The 24,112-nt window shown below is 39.8% G+C and overlaps 1 protein-coding gene across 4 annotated transcripts in view; it reads left to right on the top strand.

The window, feature by feature from the left end:
• AFF2 (ALF transcription elongation factor 2) overlaps window positions 1-24,112 on the top strand; it is a 416,447-nt gene that overhangs the window by 320,896 nt on the left and 71,439 nt on the right. For all 4 annotated transcript variants that reach the window (XM_063345683.1, XM_063345680.1, XM_063345681.1 and 1 more), the window contains exon 9: window positions 12,706-12,743. In XM_063345683.1, the coding sequence (XP_063201753.1) occupies window positions 12,706-12,743 (38 nt within the window). The remainder of the gene's footprint in view (window positions 1-12,705; window positions 12,744-24,112) is intronic.

The raw sequence follows: 24,112 nt of genomic DNA on the forward strand, positions 1-24,112 counted from the left end.
TACATCTAACACATGTAAACACACCCCACAGTATCTTCAGTGTAAACACTTTGGGGCTGGCCATATGACACATGCTTTGTCCCATAGACAAAATGCTGATTCTTATGTCTCATTGTGGGTGATTTGGGATTAAAGACACACAGAAAACGACAGGTTAGATCTGGAATCAATTTTCATTTACAGCTGAGAAGCAGTTATTGATGCTGTGCTCACTGTTCAATAAAAGATCTAAAGATATAGACCTTGTGTTTCTTTTTCAATATAAGCAGCATAATCAGTCTCAAATGTTTTTACAACGAAAATTGTATTGACAGTTTTATTAAAATTGCTGTCTTTAAAGTTTTAAGTTATCCACAATTTGACCTACTTGAATGGTTTTTAATATGCACGATGACCAACCCAATAGATTTTTATGTCACATATTTATAATATCAGATACACATCTGTTTAATGTATTATTTGAGAAATATTGTTACATTTAAGGATTGCCCAGATTGTAAACTCTTGTAGTATTGTCACTGAGAGGAACGTTGGCATATGCATCAGTATTGCATTCAGAAGTCCTACTGCACAATATTTTTAGATAGGCTACAAGAGATACAGTCAAGGCAGATTACATGTTATGAGTAAAACTGTTAGATGACAAGGCATTTCAGAGATGTTAATGTTAACAGGTTTCTGTGAGGAAGGACAGAGATTTTAGATGGCTTTATTCATCTTAAAAAAATAAATCAGAAATTAGGAAGAGTAGTGAAGATTTTTAATTAGTAGCTTGGTTCAGCTAAAAGAGCTTAGATAAAACACAGGTTAGTATTTTTGTTCTTTAAAGCACCTCTGTATAATTCAAATTAGCTTTGAGCTCAAAGGCATCCAGACGAGTTGTGCCTGGATACAGTATTTTAAGTAGCTGTAGTGTACCCAGTTTTCTTTAACCAGCTCCTCTTTGTTCTTCTGCCTAAGGAATAGTCCTGTTAACCTTTGAAACGCGTACTTAATTTAAAGCACATTGCTAGCGTTCTGTGTGTTTTTGAACCAAAGAAACTTTGATACTAGTTGCAGACCTGCTCCATTTTCAGTATTTTATGTATGTAGTGGTTTTGGCAGAACAAATCAATAAGATGTTTTTCTTTTCTATTTGATTTTTTTTCCTCCTTCCCTTAATGATTGCCACTTTACTGCCATTTCTCTGATAACCATACAAACACAAGGCATGCATGTAATCCATGGCCCTGCTCTATCACTTGTATTTTACACAACCATAGTTCTTTTTCGCTACATTAGTATAAGGTAATTGCATAGAAAATGTTTGACTTTAAAGGTGATCAGCCATACGCTGAGCTTTGAATTCTTATAATGCATACTGAGCTTTCAAACCCTTTCCTCAAGTTAAATTTTAGAAAAGTTTATGAAATTCTCAGACACAATATGCCTTCATCATATCATGTAAACACTTTTTAAAGTGGAACAGTGACCGCTTACCTTATAACAACAGATATCCTTTCCTGTTGTAATTTTTCCCGTTTTTTAGCCGGATCCTGAACAAGCTGTTTACCTCCCCAAGGTTTCTCTACATTTCCATTTGCTTTGTTATCAGCAAAAAGGCTGAAGAATAGCTCTTCAGTAATGACATCAATACTGCACACACAGTGAGAGAGGTCATCTTGTCAAAGCTATAGAAAAATCGGATGGATTAGGATGAAATTAGGTGCAAAATAACTTTGATAGAGTCTTTTAATGTAAACAGTTTGTCTGTCATTGGGTTCCATTGAAATCCCCGAGTGATGCAGCATCAGTTGTAGCCCCAGCAGCATGTGCTTTGATAAAGAACACACATTCCATTGTTTAAGATCTATAGTTGTGGTTTGTAATTGTAGGGAAATGTCTTCATTAAGCCATTAATGAAAACAGAAGCGATTAGGATAATACAGTCATTCTCTAACCTTGTCAGTCTATAACCATGAAAAATCCTTTTGTGAATATATATCTCTTCTTGCTACCTCAGTCCATTTTAATTGATATTCAAATTATTTTATTCCACAACACTAGTTGAAAAAAACATTTATCATCAACTGTGTAAAAGGAATACTCCAGCTTCCATTAGACAAATCTTTGGTAATAAGAGATTTGATGGCTGACATGTCTAAGGTCATAATTCACATAGTAATGACATAGGTTCATATCATGTATTGTTTATTATCAGCAGAAGCTTTCAGTAACTACTCGGAGATCTGGGCTGAGCTTGCTGCAGTTATGAGCGAAAAACATGGCACACCACTAAAATACACAGTGTTATCTAAAGCTTTCAACTTGTTCAAATTCACAGAACCTCATGTAATTGTTTCTGCACATGTTGTTATTGTGGAGGTCGTCCATCAGTGAGGAAGGGGATTAATACAACCCTCAGGACAAATGGTTGCTGTAGAGTGCACAGTACTACAGATCAACAACAAGAAGTTTGCCCCTGCAGTTCCAGCCGTGCTCTCTTACCTGGGCTCTGGGGCAGCAGCTGCCTGGGCTGGCACAGCAGCTGGAGGAGCCCCGTCCCTCCAACTGACTTGCCTTTGCCTTTTCCATGGGTTGCCTAGTATGTACTGGCAGCTCCATGTCTCAAAAACCCTCTGCCGCAGTAGAGAAAATAATACAGGAAAAGAAAATACTGACAGGCAGGCAGCCCTAACAAAGGAGGAATGAAATGCCTTAGTTGAAAAGATGGATAAATGCAGCTGCAAGATTCCCTCTCCTTACTTCCCCGTAAGTAAGAAGGCACTTCATAGCCCCTCAGTGCTCTCTTAAACATGTGCTTCTCTTGGGTTTAGTTTTTCATGCCACCAGCCTGAAGCAGCCAGGCTCTGTCAGCCATACCATAAGACATCATTCACTTGAAGGAGAAGCTTTAAAAAGACCTGATGCCTCCGTCACTAATTAAATAAAGGTGGAAAGGCTAGTCGTTCCTCAGTACGGCTGTAAAGACCAGATTGCTGGAGATCTGCCAGCCTTTCGGGGGCATGCGGGAGGAGGGAGATGCAGCTTTGAGTTCACAGGACAGGCCACGTACTCTCTGTGTGCACATGCTTGTGCGCATATCTTTTTGGTGAAGGAGTCTTTATTCTAAGCGTGGAGGAAGAATATATTTCCCTAAGGCCTCTTGCTGTGTATGCCACTTACGCAAGAGCCCTGTATTATTTTGGCAGCAAGCAGAGGCAGCAGCAGGTGAGATAACTGATTGACACCAGCATCGCCGTTGTTAAGAGAAAAGCCAGACTTGACCATACTGTCCTATAAAAATAAATCTGAAGTCTGTGATATCTGTGGGCCATCTCGGTGCTCAACATTCACTAATCCGACCACATAGGTAACATTTATCTCCCTTTGCTCCACAATAGGAGAGTATGATTTTTATCATGCATGCCTTGTGAAGCATTTTGGTAAAGAAAGTGTTTGGCTTTCTTACGCTGGCCATCTGCAGTGTCACTCTTTTGTAAAAGCCCAAGCAACTGTCTGTGAACTTCAGAATCTAAATTCTTGGGAGTTTTTTACACCAGTAGAGGATAGTGCTAGTGCTGGCTTTGAGACTGGGGGGGTGGGTGGGGAGTGTGTTTGCGAAAGTCTGAAGGAGGGACTCATAGGTGGCCAGAACAAGCGTAAAGTAGGTGATGAAAAGGGCATGATAAATCCAGTAATTGGCTTCTGTCAGCCAGAGTAAGGGGCAAAGTGAAAGTTGATCTCCCCTGGAGAAGTTCCAGGAGGAGAACCATAATGAGAACTAAACACCTTAATTTTTCTTACGATGAATTCATCTGCCACTGCAAGGTTTGCTGGGGTTGGAGGTGCTCCATTCTATGCCAGCAGGATGAATCTTCCCAGAACAGACTTTCTGCCTGCTCACAGGGACAGGTCAGGACCACAGTGTGACAGCGTAATTGATTTGGGCAGGGTGCTCTCACAGGGACCGTACCTGCTTTACAAAATTACCAATTTCATGGCAATACTATTAAGTGTAATTTTTGGAGCTGTGCAATTTAGTAATTCACGAAGTCATCTGAGCAATGTACTAAACCAGGCCAAGGTCAGCAAAGAGTTATTTCATGTGTGTTTACCTCTGTTACCTCTGCTGCCTGTTTGTAATAGATTTAATGTTCAGTATAGATGTAATGTTCAGTATAAATTAAAATCCTTGAAGTCTTTAGTCCTGCACAGGAAATAAATGTGCACCATGAACAATAGCAACACCAATTCGTGTCTTCCCAGCGCTGCCACTGCTGGTACTCTTTGACTCTGCCCTTTTGCTTCTCAAGTCTAGGAAACTATTCATTGATTTAGAGCAGGGAGGAGACTAAGGATAGGTTGGACTCCCGAAGGAATGAGGTAAAGGCCTCTGCCACAAAGGAAAATCTGAGGGCATAAACTGCAAATGGGCAAGGGTACGGGGACTGTCTCGAAGATGTCTGCAAATCCTCCTTCCCATTTTGACACAGCAAGTTATAACTCGTGTAAACGTTGCACACTTAAAGTACACCTCATTGTAAGACCTCAAAATATCAGCACTGTTCAGATAAGTTTTAGCAATGGGGATACGAAGAATTACTCTCCTTCTGTTAGAACTGGGAAACTGAGGAACGCACAGGTCGTGGAGACTGTCTGCAGCTGCACAACGAGGTCACAGGATATTGTTTGAATCTAGCCTTTTGCTGCTTATTTCTTGAGGGATGTTTAGAGAAGACTTTTTGTTTCTCTTATAAATGTTTCCTGGCCTTTTCTCTCTTTCTTTTGCCTCCTCAAGATTTTTAATCATGTGATTAACATGTTGAAATGCGGCTATGGAGTAAACCCAACAAATAATGGATTTTTTTGATTTATTAGCCATCTGGAGGGTTGAACCAAACACACATTTTAGAAAAATCATCAGTAAATAAGACGACAACAAATACTGAGTTTTATTCCTAGCTGGATGTTTTATATTTTCACAAGAGGATTATCATCCACTAAACCTAGGTCATTTGTAATGAATTTGTAACAAATTATTTGCTAGGAAATGATGTTTCAAACCAGAATTTCAATTTAGAATTTTTTTCTTAAACATGGACCATTCAGGGCAATTTTACCAACTTTTTCTGTCACCAGAGCTGTATATTTATTTTCCAAATAAAATGATTCTTATGAAAAATCAGGAGTTCTGTTCTCTGCCATAGAACTCTGCAATGACCAAGTCAATTGGTATTGCCAGAGCATTTGAATCTACGAGACTTCGTGAGACATTGATTAGCATTTGTAAAGCAACTTGACAATGTTTCGAAGGATGACAAAAGTAGAATCAGTAGAATTTGTGATGTCATGTTACAGTTTCTTCTTTGTTGGATGGAGGAGTTAAAATTAGGACAATTAGCAACTTCCCATCAAAAGCATTTTTGAGAGAATCCAGTGTGTATCAAAAGTAATTGGGGAAGGAAGGCACTGTTCCAAGTCTCTTCTGTCAAGGTACATTGGTACTGAAGTTCTAAAATAAGCATACGTACTATGTGAGTTATCTCTGAAATAAGTGTTCACTGACAGATAGCCGCAACAGTTTGTATTGTAAAGTTCACCAGACGCTGAGTAAGCTGAAGCCTGTGCGACAAAAGCAACAATGTTCGTAGTACCCACACTAGGTGATTTAAAACCAACTCAGGTATGTCGTTTACACAAGCAACAAGCACTCCTCAGAGCTTAGTACGCACTCTGTGTGTGTAGCTCTTTTTTTGTTTTTAAAAAAAATGTGGAATGATTCAAGGACAAGTGGCCACCTTTTTCATTGCACACTTCCTTAGTTTGATTTCCACCACTGGCCTGATGAAAACGTAGGAATTTAGGAAAAAATGCTGACAGAAGCCCCAATATATCCGTATTGTTGCTCAGTTAAAAGCAGTTCACTCACATCAAGGATGAAGGTGACTCCCAGCCCACAGACAGACTGTTTTAGCTTTGGTCACTTAAACTCCGCTTTTCATTTTACTGAGCCTCCACTGCACCAATTGAAATTAAATTTCCAGTATTTCAAGTATTCTTGAGCATCTCTCTGTAAAGCCATGAAGGTTACTGCATTGCTCAAAGCAATGATGAGAAGCTCGCTGTGGTTCGTACATCACAAGAGTTCAATGAACCATTCTGATTTGTAGATATCACATGCTTGGTGACTTGATATTTCAAAAAATGGGTCTTAGCTGATCCATCCCACATGTTTGGCTTCTGAAGGAAAAATACTCATTTTTTAAAAAAACGACATGATGAGGAGAGTATCTTCTCCATTGTTTTTGGTCCTAGGTACAGTAACGTTGGGCTTTTTGTCCTCGAGGTGAGCCTGACCCGGAATATCACACACAGAATCTCAAATACAAGGTTGCCAACTTCACGTCAAAGGCAATTAGCAAGAAAGAAATACAATCTCCTCTGTTGACATTAGGGGACAGGTAGAGGAGAGCATAACCAATGAAGTAAAGAAGGAAAAAAAGGAACACAACACACATATTTATGCATGTATCATCACATACTAATCCTTCAGCCCTCGGATTTGGGCTTTCTGATTGTCAGCACAATTCTGATGGTTCGTTTGCTGCCACTACATTCTCATTCTCCACAGGAATTCATAGTTAGTACCAACTGTATCATCACAGAATCAGAGCACAATATATAGTGCAGTCAATAAGTAGTGGGTTTTGGTTTGTTACTTAGGATCATAGGTAAGGCATTCTGTATAAATAAGAGAATGGTATAACTTCCAAGACAAATCATAATCTACAAAGACATATATATATAAAAAACATATATAGAACTCAACTAACGTGGGAAAGGGTCTTTGTTTTTATTGGACTGTTGAATTGGGTCTCTAAGGAGTCTCTTCTATACGTATAGGTCAGGAGAACAGCATGGGGGGTTGTAAACTTGTGTCAAGTCACTTAGCTATTCATCCAAGCATACAGAGCTGGTGAGAAACTGGGAGATTAACCTGTTAGATTTGCAGCAGCTCATGAAAAAAGTTAAAGCATGAAGGCCTTCCTTCTTCTGCCAACATGCTCAGTGGCATGAAGTGCCATCTGTCTCACCCTAAGAGACTCTTTGAGGCTCAGCAATTGCCTTCTTGGTTGGCTGATCAGCGCTTCTGAATCAAGAGGTGAGGAGGCATTCTTAAAAAATACCTTTTGTCTAATCCCACTTTCTTGAAATCAAATGCTTTTCCCTGAAAATCCTGGATTTTCAGTTATGCAATGGAAAATATATTTTTTCTTTGGGTAGCAGACACTTCCCCGTAACACAAAAAATCTCATTTGCCTTCTGCAGATGCCAGTTATTTTACTTTGGTGTTTTTGAGCCAGCCTGTGAGCTCGTTCTCCTCAGGTCTTTGTGGTGTAGGAAAGTTGTACTGACTGGAGTACTTTTTCTGGTTCTTTCTATCCAAAAGCCAGTCCAGTAATTGATAGTGATGAAGAAAAGCATCATTTGTCACATTTTGCAATCCTTGTGCACAATCTAGAAAAAGTTTGTGTTATTAGAATCATAGAATCATAAGAATTGTTAGGGTTGGAAGGGACCTTAAAAGTCATCTAGTTCCAAGCCCCCTGCCATGGGCAGGGACACCTCCCACTAGACCAGGTTGCTCAGAGCCCCATCCAGCCTGGCCTTAAAAACTTCCAGGGATGGGGCTTCCACCACCTCTCTGGGCAACCTGTTCCAGTGTGTCACCACCCTCATGGTGAACAACTTCTTCCTAATGTCCAGTCTGAATCATCCCATCTCTAGTTTTAATCCATTCCCTCTAGTCCTACCATTACCCGGCATCCTAAAAAGTCCCTCCCCAGCTTTCTTGTAGGCCCCTTTAAGATACTGGTAGGCCATTATAAGGTCTCCTCAGAGCCTTCTTTTTTTCTGGCTGAACAACCCCAACTCTCTCAGTCTGTCCTCACAGGAGAGGTGCTTCAGCCTTCTGATCATCCTCGTGGCTCTTCTCTGGACATGTTCCAACACGTCCATATCTTTCTTGTAGTAGGGGCTCCAGAATTGGATGCAGTGCTCCAGGTGGGGTCTCACGAGAGTGGAGTAGAGGGGGAGAATCACCTCCCTCGATCTGCTGGCCACACTTCTCCTGATGCAGCCCAGGATACGATTGGCTTTGTGGGCTGCTAGTACGCACTGACAGCTCATATTGAGCCTCTCGTCCACCAGCACCCCCAAGTCCTTTTCTTCAGGGCTGCTCTCAAGCCAGTCACTGCCCAGCCTATATCGGTGCTTGGGATTGCCCCGACCCGGATGGAGGACCTTGCACTTGGTCTTGTTGAACTTCACGAGGTTGGCATGGGCCCACCTCTCCAGCCTGTCAAGGTCCCTCTGGATGGCGTCCCTTCCCTCCAGCGTGTCAGCCGCCCCACACAGCTTGGTGTCGTCGGCAAACTTGCTGAGGGTGCACTCTATGCCACTGTCCATGTCGCTGACGAAGATGTTTTTGTGTAATAGTTGCCTGCTAACAAAATAAGTTTTTGGGCATATCCACACTGCAGATCAGGTAAAGCATACTGCAGGTGGCTCTTGAACTAATGCTAAAACTAGTGCCAAAATCAGGTGTAATGCAACATAAGAGGTAGGAGTCATTCAGTTATAAAAGTCATGGGAAAGCTTCCCTGGGCAAATACTCTCTGATGGATGATCCTCTGTATCTTGCTACTTTTCATGTATTCTTCATCTTCTTCTCTCTTATTCAACACTAGAGTTGGCTGTTGAAATAAGGTCTTAGAGAGCAGAGGCACAATTACGGAAAGGCCATAATTGTTAAAAAAAAAAAAATCAGAAGGAAATTACAAATTAAAGTGCAATGATTGTCTAGTTCACTCTGGCTTCCATTTTCTAATCATCCTAAATTATTTTAATGCATGTTTTCAAGCTAAAAATTAGCAAAGGTCCCATGATGTAATTCTCTTAACACCCATTGAATATTACGTTATTCCAGTCCAATTTCATTCCACCCTTTTGCAGCATCATCTCCCACTCAGGGCTCATGTATCATGGTTTAGGGACCTCCTACCTGCTCTGTTTCTAGACAGTACTTTTAATACATGAAGTTTAGGAATCATTGTGAAGTTAAAACCAGTTTCTTATTTGTAAAGGCCTAGGAATAGAAGATAAAAAAATAATTCTTAAAACATGTTTGTCTTTGAAATATCTTAAATTAATAATCAAAAGCTCGCATCAAGTCTAAAACAAATCAAACTCAGTCATAAAGATGAGAAACAGGAATTATTAACTGAGTAGCAAGGCTGATGGAGGCTCAATGAGATCATTTTGTTCAAAGATTAAAGGCGATGAACACTGAAATAGTTGAGGAGGATGGCTATGAACACATCTGACTAGAGCTGCTAAATTCAGTAATGATCAAAAGTTAATTATCAAAGCAGAGAGAACTACTCAACACAGACAATTTGAGTCAATAGCTAAGCAGCCCAGAAAAAAAGTAATTTGGAAGAAGTATTTTCCTGTAATGAAGTTATATAAAAGACGTACATTTCAAAGAAACCTGCCTAAAACAAGATTGCATTCTTCCTGATCAGAGAAAAATAATTAGCTCTAATTGACAGACCTGCTGCACACCAAATATTTTCAAACAATATGTTTCTGCATCAAAGCTTAATGTGTAGAGTTACTCAATGTCACTTTGATTTTGCCTTCCTTTATCTTCTGCCACTGGGCATGCTCGTGATATCACAACAAATACGCTTTGAAAAATGAATGAGCAACACCTACAAGACAAATAAAAGCAGAAGGACAGATCCTGCATTTCTTTCTCAGACGGAACCCCTGATGTATTCTGTGCTGTGTTTGACATCACCATGGTCCCGCTCAGAGGCAAACTGAATCATTTGTAATAGGAAATGACCAGTTGCTTGATCATCGAACATTAAACTACCCTGGCATATAGATTAGCCTGAACATTTGCAATATTTGTTTAAAACTCTGGATGAGTGAGCGTGTGTGTGAAGGACACTGTCCCTCCAGCGCATGCCTTTTCTTAAGAATTAGGAAAGTGCCTTCTCCCAGTAACAAAGGGAAAAAAAAAGTGGAAATTCTCCATGTAAAAATCTTAAGGAAAGGTATATGCTGGAAAGTTCTTGGTCAACGAAAATAAAATATATCTATAATTCTTTCTTCCTAAATCTACCGTGTTTCTTTCAGGGTAAGCAGTTGCCATCAGCGTAGCAAAGTAGTCAAAAATCAAACATCCAATTTAGCCTCTGCTCTTTAATATTCTACGACTTCGACATTGCCAGTTCTCACCCCCTGAAATATCTTCTTCTTCTTTAATCTTTCATGTAAACAGTTTAGCTTGCACTATCATGCACGTGCTCTCCAGAATATCTTCTGCTTTGCTTTGTATTAGAATTGACTGCATTATTGTTATTTACTTGTGGTCCTAGACACTCTCCACTCTGCTGTTTTCTTTTCTTTATCTGTGTTTTGATATCAGTTTTTGTGTAGTGATTTTTGAATAATTCAGGGGGAAAGAAACCTGATTTAGATGCAACTTTCACATGCTTGAACTCAGAATTGTTACAGTCCAGCTATTTGCTATATAGAAGGATCAAGCAAAATATCACTGTACAGTCAAAAAAACTTCTGCTGTTGTGGAAGGCTGTTTATGAGCTTTAAAAATAATTCTAGTTCCCTGCAGGATGGGAGTGAAACTTGGCATTTAGTGGGGGGCTTGGGAAACCGAAATGCCATTTTTGATGGCGTTTTAATTCATTTTAAATGAAGCATTTGTGTGTTGTTACATGTAGTTTATTACTCAGATAGATTTCTTAATAACATGCTTCTGATCTGCATTTGCACGTGGCATCTGAAAAAGGGAGATTTGGGAGAGTATCATTGGAAAGAGGCACAACTCGCATTATCTCACTAATGAGGCAGGGACCCCATTTCATCATAGGCTTGTTTGAGAGGACATAATTAGGTTTGGGTCTGTAACACTTACTTGTGCAATCTTAAGTCTAGCATTTCCTGAGGTTTAAGTGTTTTATTTAGCAACCCTACTGTACAATTAATATAATTGTTTCCTATCATGCATTCATTGATTTATTCTTTTGATGGAAAATATAATCCAAATGAAACAAACACATTTTTCTTCGCACGCTGGGAGCCGGCGCAGAGGATTGCTGTTTCCCCATCTCGGCTCTCACAAGCTCTAATTCTTTCTCCCAAATTTTAAACCCATTATTAGGGATTTCCATGGATTTAAACACAGATTTTATCTTTGCTATGATTGGAGGCAAAATGCCAAAATAGCAGGTATTTTGAAAAACTAGCCCCACTGTAGAGCCCAAAGGAAAACTCATTCTGGCAAAATTTGGAACCCAGTTGTGCAGGTCCCAGAGGTTTCAAAAATTAGTCAGTTTTCATAAAGGATTTAATTCCTCAGGGGCTTATGTGACCGTTTTTCAGGACCACCAGTATTAGCAGTTCCTATGTGGGAACCATTTTATTCCCATCCCTAAGCATAGCAGAGGTTAAAGTTCCTCACCAAAACCGTTCTCTTCAATTTTGGTAGGCTTTATAAAAATATCTCTGAAGGTAATTAAGCACTAAAACTTTCCATACTATAATAGGTTTATGGATCAGTTGTCTTAATTCTGCCTTTCACCGCTATCCGTGCTCGTAATCTCACTAACCATCTGACCGCTTTCCACATTTAAATCTATTACAGTCTCGTTCTGCAAACGCTAGGAGGAATTCTCTGAAATGATACGACACTAGTTTATCTGAAGGTGATATTTCAAGCCCTCTTGCATTAAAACGTTATTTACCTATTCTGAAAACAATCAGAGGGGGGATGCAAGGGTGGTTCAGATTACATAATTATGCCACAGAAGCATTAAAAAAAAAATCTCCACTAAAATCTCAAGCAGCTTAACCAGTGTGATAGACTGGCGCGGCTCTGCCATCGGTGCCCCCAGCTGTGTTGCTTAGCAACATTTTAATTCAAGAAGAATCGAAGGAGATGAAATCCCTGTGGAGAGGGAAACAGAAATAAGAGGGCCGTTGACAGATGATCTGAGTTGTTTCTTCTAATATACTGTGAAGATCACTGGCTCTTTTCATGAATGATAAATGGACTGTACACAGATCAATGGGTTCAGCAATAAACTGGAACCAGGCTCCATGTCTGAGGTGGTGCAGGCCGAGAGGCCCAAAGATTTACTCATTTAGATGATTTGGAGTGTGTTTTCTCAAAGGTTTCACAAGAGGAAATTGATCTGAACATTTGGTCATCCCTTGCCCTTTTCTGTTGTTGGCGAATAAAAACTGTTTTGGAAACTGAGTCCGTTCTTCCCTTTATTTTTTCCTGTTGTTGTTCTTGTTCCAGATATGGACAGATAGCTTGTGGCAAAGGGGCCAGACCTCCGAGCGGGAAATGAAGTAATCACCCTGAATGAGCAGTTCCTAAACGCTCGTAGCCATTAAAAATAAACAAACCACGCTGATATCACAAACTGGGGCAGAAGCATTTAAAACCTGTAGCGCTATGTCTCTGAAAGGGCCCAGCTCCTGCAGCCCTCTGCCCCAGCTGTGGCGGGCTGCCTGGCTGCGCGCTTCTGAAGAGCATCTGCAGGTTGATGTTTGCTTGTGGCTTTGTTGTGCTTTGGTGTGGTGCTTAATTGTTTGTTTCCCCCACCCCTCTTCTGTTTACAGGCTGCTGAAAAGACAAAATTGAGAAACATTCCTGTAAAGTAAGTTATTTTTATATCCGTTTGAAAATGCAAGTTTAACAAAATCACTGTATACAGTCAGTAAGAAGACTAGGACAGTACAAAGGGCGATGAAAGAGATAATAGAATTCAAGTTGCCCCTAATCATAGCTATAAAAAAGGTCAGTAACATTGAGGAAAGCTTTCGATTTCTCATGTGTCCCTAATGATTGCACTCCCCAAGTTTCATCCAGTTTCCATAAATTAATGTGTTGTCTATGAATAGCTGCCAAATAATATCACAATCATACTCAATGCATAGTGCTCCTAGCCTTGGGGAGGTTTGTACATGCTAAAAAGATTATGATTTTTAATTGCAATCCTTGAGAAGGTCTGACAGGGGGGAAATAACTAGGAATGTGCCAAATGATTTCTAGACACATGGGAATATTTTGCACCTATGTATCAAGGCTTTGCCATCCTGTTGATTAAGAGCTCTTTCTCACTCCATGTGTGCGTCTCTTTCATACCATACACACACACGTATGTTTCTGCTCTTTACAGTAGGGCTCTGTGAAGGATGAGCAAGCTACCAGGGAGCAATTTCCAGGGCATTTTATGAGAAGTTCTTAAATCTTAGGGCACTAGCAGCAACACTCAACCATATATCATTGAATTAAGAAAGTTGCTATATAGATGTACTGGCTCTTTGAGAAAAGGCATTTTCAGTTAAAGCTACCAGCAATCAGTGATTCTGTTTAAATAATGAATACTCTGGTCTTAATGGGCTCTTATGTACCAATAAACCACATATTTTTAGCTTCGGTAGGTGATCATTGCAGTTTAACTAAGTCCCAGCAACTGTATATTCCTGTTACAGGCGGAGGAAATGTTCTTATTTTTATAGTAGTTTGCTGATCATGCTGGCTTTTGGACTGGAGTGGTTTTGTATTTGTAAGAACATGCACTGACAGGACTCACAAATCATTGTGGTTTAGCACACATAACAAAAGAATACAGTTCTACCTCTCACTTGGCTTCCATCATGTATAGTCATTTACACCTTATAAAGTGAACGCAAAATGTGTATGAACACTCCTTGGAGTGATTAGGCAAGATGCAAGATAGTCATAAATCACTCTCTCTTTATGTTTCGTTCAATCTGATAAAAATTAGAAATAGGATCCATCAGGGACCTGACAGCACATGAAACTTCTAATAAGACAAGGGACCTTTCTTGCCTATAGGGCTAGTTCAAATTCAGTGCAAGCTGAATTAAAGTCATTTTTAGCTGGTGGTTGTTTAATAGAGAGTGTGAAATGAGCTATGTTTTCACCTCACATTCTAGAAGATCCAGGAGTTGCAAGGTGATGAGAGTGCTGGGGAACAACTCCAAAATAATCATTTATCATTCATTGACTTTTTTTTTTTAATATTTTGAGTCAAATTCTCAGGAATGGCTCAGCTGAATTGAGTTTTCCCACATATTACAGAGATATTGAGCCTTGCAGTCATTAAACACCGTGTGTGTGACACTGATGCCCAATTAATCCAACAGAAAGATTGGGGAGTGGGGGGGGAAGGGTGATTTAGGTTAAATCATTCCTTTATGGGACTTGAGTAAGTGTAATATTCTGGAATGGAAGAAGGCCAGATGGACAGTCTCGCTCTTTCCACCTACATGTGCATATTTCACCCTGTCATGTTTCCCCCAACTGGTTGTTTAACTTCTCTTTGACTATGTTCGTGGTGGCAGCTTCAATTAGTACCGTAGGGAATCCATTATACATATTAATTACACTCTGCATAACAAAACAGCTGAAAAATCTGCCTGCTATTTTTCAGTGACATGTAACTATTTAAAGTACCTGTATACAATCATGATTGTATGCTAAAATATTACCTCTCAGGGCAAAAGTAAGAATAGTGTCTTTAAGATAGCAGTAGCAGATATGGATTGCATTTATATATGCGTCACAGCCACACTTAGTACAGCTCAGCCTCGTCTAGCTTTTAGTCATTGCTTTTGTAGCTCTCAAATGTCAAAGAGAATTTCACTTGAATTTTAATGTTCTTCAGCTATGCAAAATAAAGTTAGTAGCTTCATTGTCATAAGGGCTGAAAGCTGTACAGATTCCTTCTACCATATGTGACTTATCACATACATTTTTAAAAACACGTTTCTGTTATTAAGACATATGTGATAGTACACTTCTGCAAATGTGAATTGCTTTTGGCTAAAAGCCATGCACTAATAAGTTGAGTTGAATCTAACTGCACTTGACGTCTGTTACAATATATATATTATTTTTTTACATATATAAATATATATATAAAATATTCGCAGTTGTCATTGGCGTTAAAAATTTCCTTGTTTTTACATTGTGCTGACGTAGTTCTTGTGTCCCAAAACTGGAATCAGAAATCACTCCCTTTTAAAGACTATTGTTTATATTGAGTCCTTGGACAGGGCCTGATAGTGCCACTGTTTAATATATTAGTTTAGGAGCATGACGAAGATTTCTGTAGAAATGATCTATTTACTTTTGATTGCTCAGTTCGTTAATGTTGCTGGTTTAATTTTTGGGAGGAAGTTTACTGTTCTTTTTTGTTCTGTTGAATTCCTCCAGCACTTAACACTTATGGAGGGAAAAAACCAAGGAAGTTTCCATACTACAGTTCAGTAAGGCAGCCAAGCAGCTGGTTTCTGAATGTCCAAGAGTCTATAGGTGCTTAGATTAACTGGTGTGAACTTCCTGGTGGGCAAGATAGGTGCAGGTAGCATTTGGCTCCTTCAGAAGGCTTGGTCTCAATTCCATGTTGCTTGTAGCACTTCAAGACACAGCACATCCTTAGGAACTCATCTTTATGTGTTGGTAGCATCATCTGACATAGTATTACTATAAATAAGCACACAGGAAATAGCTAAGAAGTCTCTGTGTCTGCAGTCTCTGTGTCTTACTTGCTGGTCCTTATCATGCCGTTCCTATCCCTGAGTCTGAAAGAGATAACAGGACTTAAAGAAGTTTACCCTGTGGAGGGTTTATGATTTCTGAAGAGCTGTTACATGAGAAATGGTTTTGCGTTAGGACACATACAGAGGAAATAATCTATATACCTTGTGATTTAATGGAAGAGGGGGAGAATTCAATAGTAGCTTTGTTCTGAAACCCAACTGATGATCATTCTTCCCAGATTTTTTTCCAGATTTGGGTAGACAACGGGAGTCCACATAGGCATAGAGCCTAGAGAAATCACGTTCATGTTGACTTGAACCATGTCACTTGTCTTTTACCAGTGAGCTGAGCTACAGGATCCCCTCAGATCCAGGCACAGTCAGGGTTAAGCCTCACTCAAGTACAAATACACTTGACTTGGCAGCCTGTACATTAATGTAGACTGAAGGTCAACTAACCCAGTGCTTTCTCTCTGCCAGTGGCAGAAGGTGGCGGAAGAAGAACAGCAACTATGGAGGCATCCTCCACAGGGAGTATCCTTCCTACAAACAGCTTTTTACACTTGCATAACCGCACGTCCTGTGTTTAGGAGGTACCAATGGCGTTATCCTCCATGCAAAATCTCTTTTGAGATGTTTATACTTCTTGTCCCCACAACATCCTGGGGCATTGAGCACCACAGTGTGTGAAAAAATACCGTCTTTTGTTTGTTTTAAACCCTTTTCTTCATATGTTCACTGGAATTCACACAAGTAGTTATTCTTACACAGAAGAGCAAATGTTTACTCACTGTTCTTCATTCCTGATATTACATATCTGTGTCATATAGACCAAGGAGTCTTCCTACTCACTAGTATTCCACCAGTGAGCTAATATGAACACCAGGCAGTCTCTCTGCAATTGGGAAACGAGGGCTGTGTGTCTGCTAGTTGGGCAGAGACAGTGGTTAGGAAGATAAGTAGTTTCTTTTCACTGTTTTCCATATTAAACAGAACATCTTTGCATGACAGTGCCCTTCTGACTAAGGTGTGAATATAATGTCACTCTGATTCCTTGGGAAAATGTGGGCAGGTGAAAGAATGATTTGGCTAAAACCTGATTTCATCCAACACTATGAAATACAACAGTTTTCTATGAGGTAAATTGTATTTTTAAAATGGAAAATGAATGCTTTTAAGAGTGGTCCATGTAGTCCATGAACTGCTGTAGAACCGTGAGAATATTGGAATTGACTTCTCACTTCAGGGAAGGAAACACTGCCTTCCTTGAGTGTTCCTTATTCTCCTTTCTTCTATAATCCCTTTAAAAATCTTCAATAGGAAGCAATGGCATTTTCCCCAAACACCTGCATACGCTTAAATTTGCTGTAGATTTAATGACTTCCAGATAGTGTTTTGGGATTATAGCTTGTGTTAAAATCCTACTGCTTTTTATATTTTTAAAATATATTTGTTTTCCATCAGCCACAAGTTTGTTAACCAGAAAGACTTTTGGTGTTTATTGTCTTTTCCTGCCATAAAGCTCATCTTCTCCTCAGAAGGGCATCTGACTTGACTTGGTATGGTTTTCTGTCCCAACCGTCATTGGAAATGCAATCCATTAACATTTGATATCTTGACATTTCAATTGACCTCTCATTTGCAAAGCGCAGTGGTATTTTTCGTGGCCTTTTCATCCTTGATTATACATGGAATAGGAGTGACTGTTTCTACTGACTGCACTTTAAAAATATCTTTGTTTTACCAGCTGGAGTGGCACCTTGTTTTCCCTCCCTGGACAGACCTTATTCTGCATGGAAGGTCTGAGGTCTAAGCAAGTCATGCAGAGCCAGAGGATTTTCTTATTGACTCACTAAGCGGGAGGCCAAGCAGGTCAGACTCCGAGGGTCAGTTAACGTATGCTGTAATAGCAGTAACCATAAACAGATCTTTTGCTCCCGTTGGCAAAAGTGCAGGCCAGTGGGCTAGGTCTAAAGGTTGGTTTTTTTTTAAACAGTCAAATCAGGCACTTGTAACCAGTAGAGGTACGAAAGGGGCGCTGTGGCATTGGTGCACGCACTCAGCTCTTCCACTGCAGGGTATCTCCTGTCCTATATTTAAAAAAGGAAGAAAAAAAGAAAATGTGTTATGTCTAGGTTGAAAAAGCCTTCCATTTGTGGATAATTGTATGGGAGGATGGCCATATATACATATATGTATGTGTATATGTATGTACATACATGTATATCTAGGCACCTGTGGACCATAGGTACCTGTGGACATTTGTGTACGTGTACGTAAAGGACATTTGCTAAAGGACTTACACCACTTTTAGAGAAACAAAAAGCCCAAACCTGCTATAACTCTGATTCTCAGTGAAACTCGGAAGCTATTTCCATGCTGCCACTTGTTAGTCTTTGCTTCTAAACCTTCGTTCCCGTTGTTTCTCCTCAAACTATTTCTGGTGAACTACTAAATCAGCCAGCACCAATTCAATTAGTTCAAAAATCTATTACAACATAGTGCCTAAACTGCCTGCCCATATTCATTTCTCAAAGAAATCCATTCATATTTATGTTTTAATACTTTAAGTCTAGCATGCGAAAGTACTCAAATCCCCAGTAGAAATCCAGGAAAAAGCCTGCTTACAGGCAATTATAGGCAATGTTCTTTAGTCCCTGATCCTCCTAGTCCGTCCACTTCAGCATCGATACAGGTACAGGGTTCAGTGAATGGGATCTGTTTATTACACAAGCAATAAAGCCCTTCCAAAAATTCACAAAAACCCCAAATGCCACTGATTCTGCAAGGTGGGCCGCATGGTAGAGTCTGTACAAACGTGCAGTACTCACAGCAGGGTTGGCACCTGGAGTATCGCTATGAAAGCCCATACGCGTACGCTGCTGTTGGTTTCCAGTGAGTTTTATACAGGGGGGCTACGTTTCTTCAGCAGAATGTGAACTCTAGAAATGTTGCGGAGGATTATTTTACTCTTACAAGTTAAAGGTTAGTGTTGGAAACGGATTATAGAACTGCCACTTTTAAACTGTTTGCAAAGAAACGCACATATTAAATCCTTTTTGATGATATCACATTAATCCCTAAATACTGATTTTTATGTAAATTTTGACTCTTGCAAAGCTCTGACAATTCAGCTATCCCCATGTGGTTTTATCAGAGCTCAATTGCTCCTTTAGATCTTTTTTCCTTTTTGCAGTACCTTTTGCTTTATTCCAAAGTCATCACGGCAGCTGGAAGATGTAGTACTTTAGACATAAAATAATAAGTCTATTTAATATTTTACCTTTATTTTCTGAATTTGTTCCTCTGACACATCTTGTTAGATATATTTTTATCAGTCCAAAGGATAACCACAGTAGGGCTATTTTTATTTCTAGGGAAATGATGCATGATAACGACTGGCAGGACCCAAAACAGTAAATCAGTCCTGTTCCAACCACAGAATGTATTAAAAGTCTGTAGCCTGTGGTAATAAGTTATAATTTAGTTGACTAGCAGTTTGTTTGGACTTAAAACTGTACAAATGAGTCACATTGGCTAAGTCCTGAAATATAGAATCGTTTGTGCTTTATTAAGGTTTTCAGCTACCACCACAACAGGTACCTAGAGAGAACACACATTTTTCAAATGGGCGCAATACATTTTTATAGTGAAATGCTTCCAACTTGATTGTGTAATTTATAGTAGATGGTTAAATTACCACACGTCCTGTGTAGTGCGCAGTGTTTGCTTACAAGACAATGAGATGAACAGACTCTGAGAGCTCATTCATCTAATCTCTTGCAAATCTGAGCACTCACCATCAATACCAAGCACCACTGGCTGTATCTAGCCACGAGGCGCCCCGCAGCTGCCAAGCCAGGCATTTTGCTCAGTAGCCACCAGAGAACTTCAGAAGGCTAGAGAAACCTTCTCTTTTGTGTATTTTTATTTACAGAGACGCGTATATGCTAGTTGACCAAAGCTACTCTTGCATTTGTGTAAAATTTGCCACGAGTCTTGCAGCTGGACAAAAATAAGTATTTTCATTTTAACTGGGTCACGTTTGTTATTTTTCAAACCAATGTTTTTATACCGTCATTGTGATAAAGCTTGTCAAGATTAAATTTAGGCTAATTTTTAAAAGTTGTGAAAAAGTGAAAGTTCGAGTCAAACAAAACCTTTTTTGTTTTTTGCCTGATTCCTTCTTTTGACAGAAAAAAAAGTTAGTTAAGGTCAATACCTTTTTCCAGTTTTAGCATGTATCTGCTGTTGATCAGAGGAGTACCCATTCTTCTGTCCTCACTCATGCTGTGTTTTTGTCATTTTAGAAGATGTATTTGTCTTTCTGGTTATTATTTTTAATTTTAAGTTACTTAGCATTTATTCAAACAAACATTCTAAGTGTTTGCTTTGGGCATTGTATTAAGTAATTAAGTAAGCTGTTTTCTAACTACCTGTGATCTTTTTTAAATTAATGCTTTAAAAATGTGCTTCTGAGCAACTAAGATATTGCAACGAAGCAACAAATGCTAGCAAAATTGAAGAAAAGGCCTGATCCTGGTATAAACGGGAGTACCTGTTCTGCTGGTTTCAGTACAGCTGGCAGAATCCAGCATGGGAACCAGCCTTCAGATCTCATACACCTGAATTTCACTGTTATGCCATTTTTGTGCTGCTGGAAGATAAATAACCAGAGCAAAACTGTAAGTAGCGTTAGTGTACGTATATGACTATATGGTTTATTTAGGTTCCAGCATGTGCTAGACGCTTTTCAGATGAAGATCCCTGCCTTGGAGAGCCTGGGAAGAGGCAGTGGGTAAAGCTGCCAGGCAGTGGGATTTAACTGAGGCTGTCAACAGTATCTTTGAAATCTGTAGGCCTGTGACTGCTCTCTTTTGGACTGCAAAACTCCACTAGTTTCACTGGCATTTCTCCTAATTTTTCCTTGGTGTGAGAGGGGAGAATGAAGTTTCCTTGCTCTTTCTGTCTTGTGGCCTCGCGGTAATATATCTAGTAGGTTTCCTCTGCCTTGTGGGGTCATGAAAATGGGGCAGAATAAAGGTGGTCCTCCTTGCTGTCACCTTTTATATATCCAACAAAAAGTACCTGCCATACAGCAAACAGTCCTTTACTTCGGCAGTAAGTGAAATATAAAAGAAAAACAGGTGTCTTTCAAGCATTTATTGTTTTTGAATACAAGTACAAAAAAATAATGATCTTGTGCTAAGTGAGAGAAGTAGGAAAAAAATCTAGTCATTTAGGATCGATGAATAAGAAAGAAAGGGAAAAGCTAGATAATGTTTCAGGAAATAACACTGCTACAAGGTTAATTTTGCCTAGTACAACATTTCCTAGTATTGAATTGCCTGATATACTCCCTCAGGGATTGCTCCTGCGCTTGCAATAATCGAGGCTGATTTTATTGGAAAATCACCTCTGGATGAGAGACATACTCTAGAGAGAACTTTGCATGGGTACAAATAGGTTTTTGGTGCCAGTGCCATGTTGCCCAGGCCAGCACAGTTATAGTTCCCAATCTGTCTGTGCATTCAAGCAGCAAATTCATTAGCAACCCTTCTGGCAGGATAGAAAAATAGACGTATTAGGGAAATTTACTTTGAATTGTTTTCAGGATTTGTTGGATAACAGTTCAGTAATCAAATTGCGCCTCCTAACAAGAGCATTAAATATTTTTATTAATAGTGGCAGGGAAGCTGCAGATATTCCTTTAAGTGCAGAACACTTTACCGTAACGCTATGTGACTTGCAAGGATCATGGATGAAAGAAGAGATTAGCATAGTTGGAGCGGGGGTGCTTGTAATGTCGGAGCTGATTTTTGTTTTGTGCTGTATGTCGAGGCTGTGTTGAGTCGCGCAACTCTCACATTACAGATGTAATGTATGTTCAAGTATCGGCTCATCCATCAGACCCTGCCAGTTTGCTGGCTCTTTAATTGTAGAAGTGGGCCGTATCTTGACAGCGCTGTGCTCTCTCTAACTATGGGATCTAAGTTCAGATACATGTAGCGGCTTCCAGGCCTTGTCAAGTGGAAACTGAGCATATTGTAAACAGAGCGCGTTTTGCCTCCAGCTGGGAGGAGGGCCACGTGGAGCGCCCGCGAACGAGGGCCCTCCGCTGACCTTGGAGCGACTTTGAGTGTGGGGAGTCAGGAGGAGCATTGGGAAAAGGCTGATTCAGAGAGACAGATGAATGAGGAAGAAAAATCAAGGAGATTGGCACAAGGGCAGTGGAAAAAAATCTTTCTACAGAAAGCAGGAAAGATTTTTACACTCAAGGCCAACACGGAGCCCTTATAATCAGGCTCATCTGGCCACACACCAACAGTAGCAAGAGAAGAAAATGCTGAATGCAGCTTGCAAGCTAAGGTCTGTGCAAAAGCTAGGGAAAGAGCGTAGACTGAATTTATTAAAGAATAAATTACATTAAGCTCCAGGAACTGACAGGGTTAAAAATTAGGATTGTAAAAAATAATCTGTATGCTGTGTTCCCTAATTCCTGATGTCTTCGTGATTGTTTCACTGTGAAGAGGAGAGCCACCCTCAGTATCAATCATAGTAAGCTATTTAGACACAGAAATAAGTGGCATATGGCTTAGCACTTTTGGGTCTAGCAATCAAGTAGCAACCTTCTGCAATACAACTGTAGTTCAGTTCCCAATGGGCTTCACTTTGATGATTAGATATATTGAGTTCCCTGTGTCATTCAAAGACAGCAGAATTTCATACAAGTTGGTGTTAGCTTCCTCTCACTTCATTTCAATTTTCAATAACCAGTGTCATCACATGTAACAGTTTCTTCGTAATGGAACTTCACGTCGAATCAGATTTGTCTTTCAAGTGAAAGGGCACTGTGAAAAGTCTTCTGAAATACCTATCTCTGGAAAAAATCTTACCCCAGTGAAAATGGGGAGAGATTATTTATTTATTTCTCCTAAAGACGCTTAGGTGCCCAGTCCCCAGATCGTTCAGGAATATTCAGAAAAAAGCTTTAGTGTTGCATTTGAGTATGGTATTAGCATTCTTTACAGGACTTACCCAGGTCCTTGCTGAAGTCATTGTTGTGCTAAGTAAATAGAAAATATTTGTTCAGTCATATTTGAAACCGAAACTATGATATTGAAAGCCAAGTTCTGAGTAAGTGGAGTTATATCAGAGGAGATTTTGGTCTTCGGGTATTAATTGATAGCTCTGTATTTCAGCATGGCAGCTGTTAAATATGAACATCCTTCACTGACACAGAACTGGTACTTAACCTTCTCTCCATTGGATCAACCCCTGTCACTGGGCAGTGCAGGCAGATGGCGTCTGTGCAGGCAGATGGAGAGAGCCAAGTGCTTTGCCCACTGGAGGACAAAGTCATGGGCCGTCCTGGAGATCAGGTTACAGGGAAGGGTGAGGAGAAACTTGAGGAGTAAACAGTTCAGAACATGCATCCTGGTGAGCATAAGCCTACAAGTCAAGTGTCTGCCAGTTCTGTCAGGGATATTTCTGGAGAAATCTGGTGTCTTGGAGAATCTTCTACCCATGACAGTGCTTGAAGCTGTATCCTCCCCAATGGGCTGTGATCTCAGTTCTCTCTTTGGTGCCCCTTCTCCGTAAGATTTCCAAAATTGAGGAACTCTTTGAAGGTCCACCTGTGTCACACAACCTGTACATTGAGATTCCCGTGCAGACAGATTGATCCAGATAGCGTAACAGCACAAGCAGTTGTTTTAAAAAGTAAATTCTGGGTCACACATTCACGATGAAGCACTTGCTATAATTCACAATTAGTCTTAATATGCTGTAAGAGGAATGACTGCAGACAAATGTCTCACAGCTTTATAAGCCCGACATTTACCAAGCAGCAAAGATGATAGGGCTGTCCGTGTCACATACACAAGACTGTCCATCCCATAGTTTTATTTCTTGGCAGTTTCCTACGATTTTGTGAAATATTTTTTTAATGTGACAAAGTCACTTCAATTACACAGTCATTATAAGTTTTGCCAAGGTTGACTATGGATCGTTGTGTGTTCATTAGAGCACAAAATTAGAATTTTCATTGCAGCAACTGTAAACAGTATTGGCTCAAAGGAGTCAAGCTTTTTTCCCTCCATAAAATCTTGGATAAGCTATAACTGCAGACTTCCATGGTTTTTTGACAGATTTTAATTTTTTTTTAAACTGCCTTCTGGGTTGTTGGATCTTCTTCGTCCTGCCCCTTGATATATTTGTTTAACTGAATAACCAGTTCCCTTCAAAATGATGACATTGCCACTATGTGCATGAACAAGCAGGTGCAGTCAGTGTGTTTCTAAGGCTGTGAATATATTATTTCTGCAACTTTTTAAATGTTGTAGCTTGGTGCTTGACACTTTAGACCTAGTCAGGGTTGTAAAAGCCATAAATGGTCTTCAGGTTTCAGAAAATACTTCATCATCTGCTTAAGTCACACTAAGCCCCATTAAGC

Source organism: Chroicocephalus ridibundus, chromosome 9 (genome assembly GCF_963924245.1).
Source record: "Chroicocephalus ridibundus chromosome 9, bChrRid1.1, whole genome shotgun sequence".
In the NCBI taxonomy this organism is placed as follows: Eukaryota; Metazoa; Chordata; class Aves; order Charadriiformes; family Laridae; genus Chroicocephalus; species Chroicocephalus ridibundus.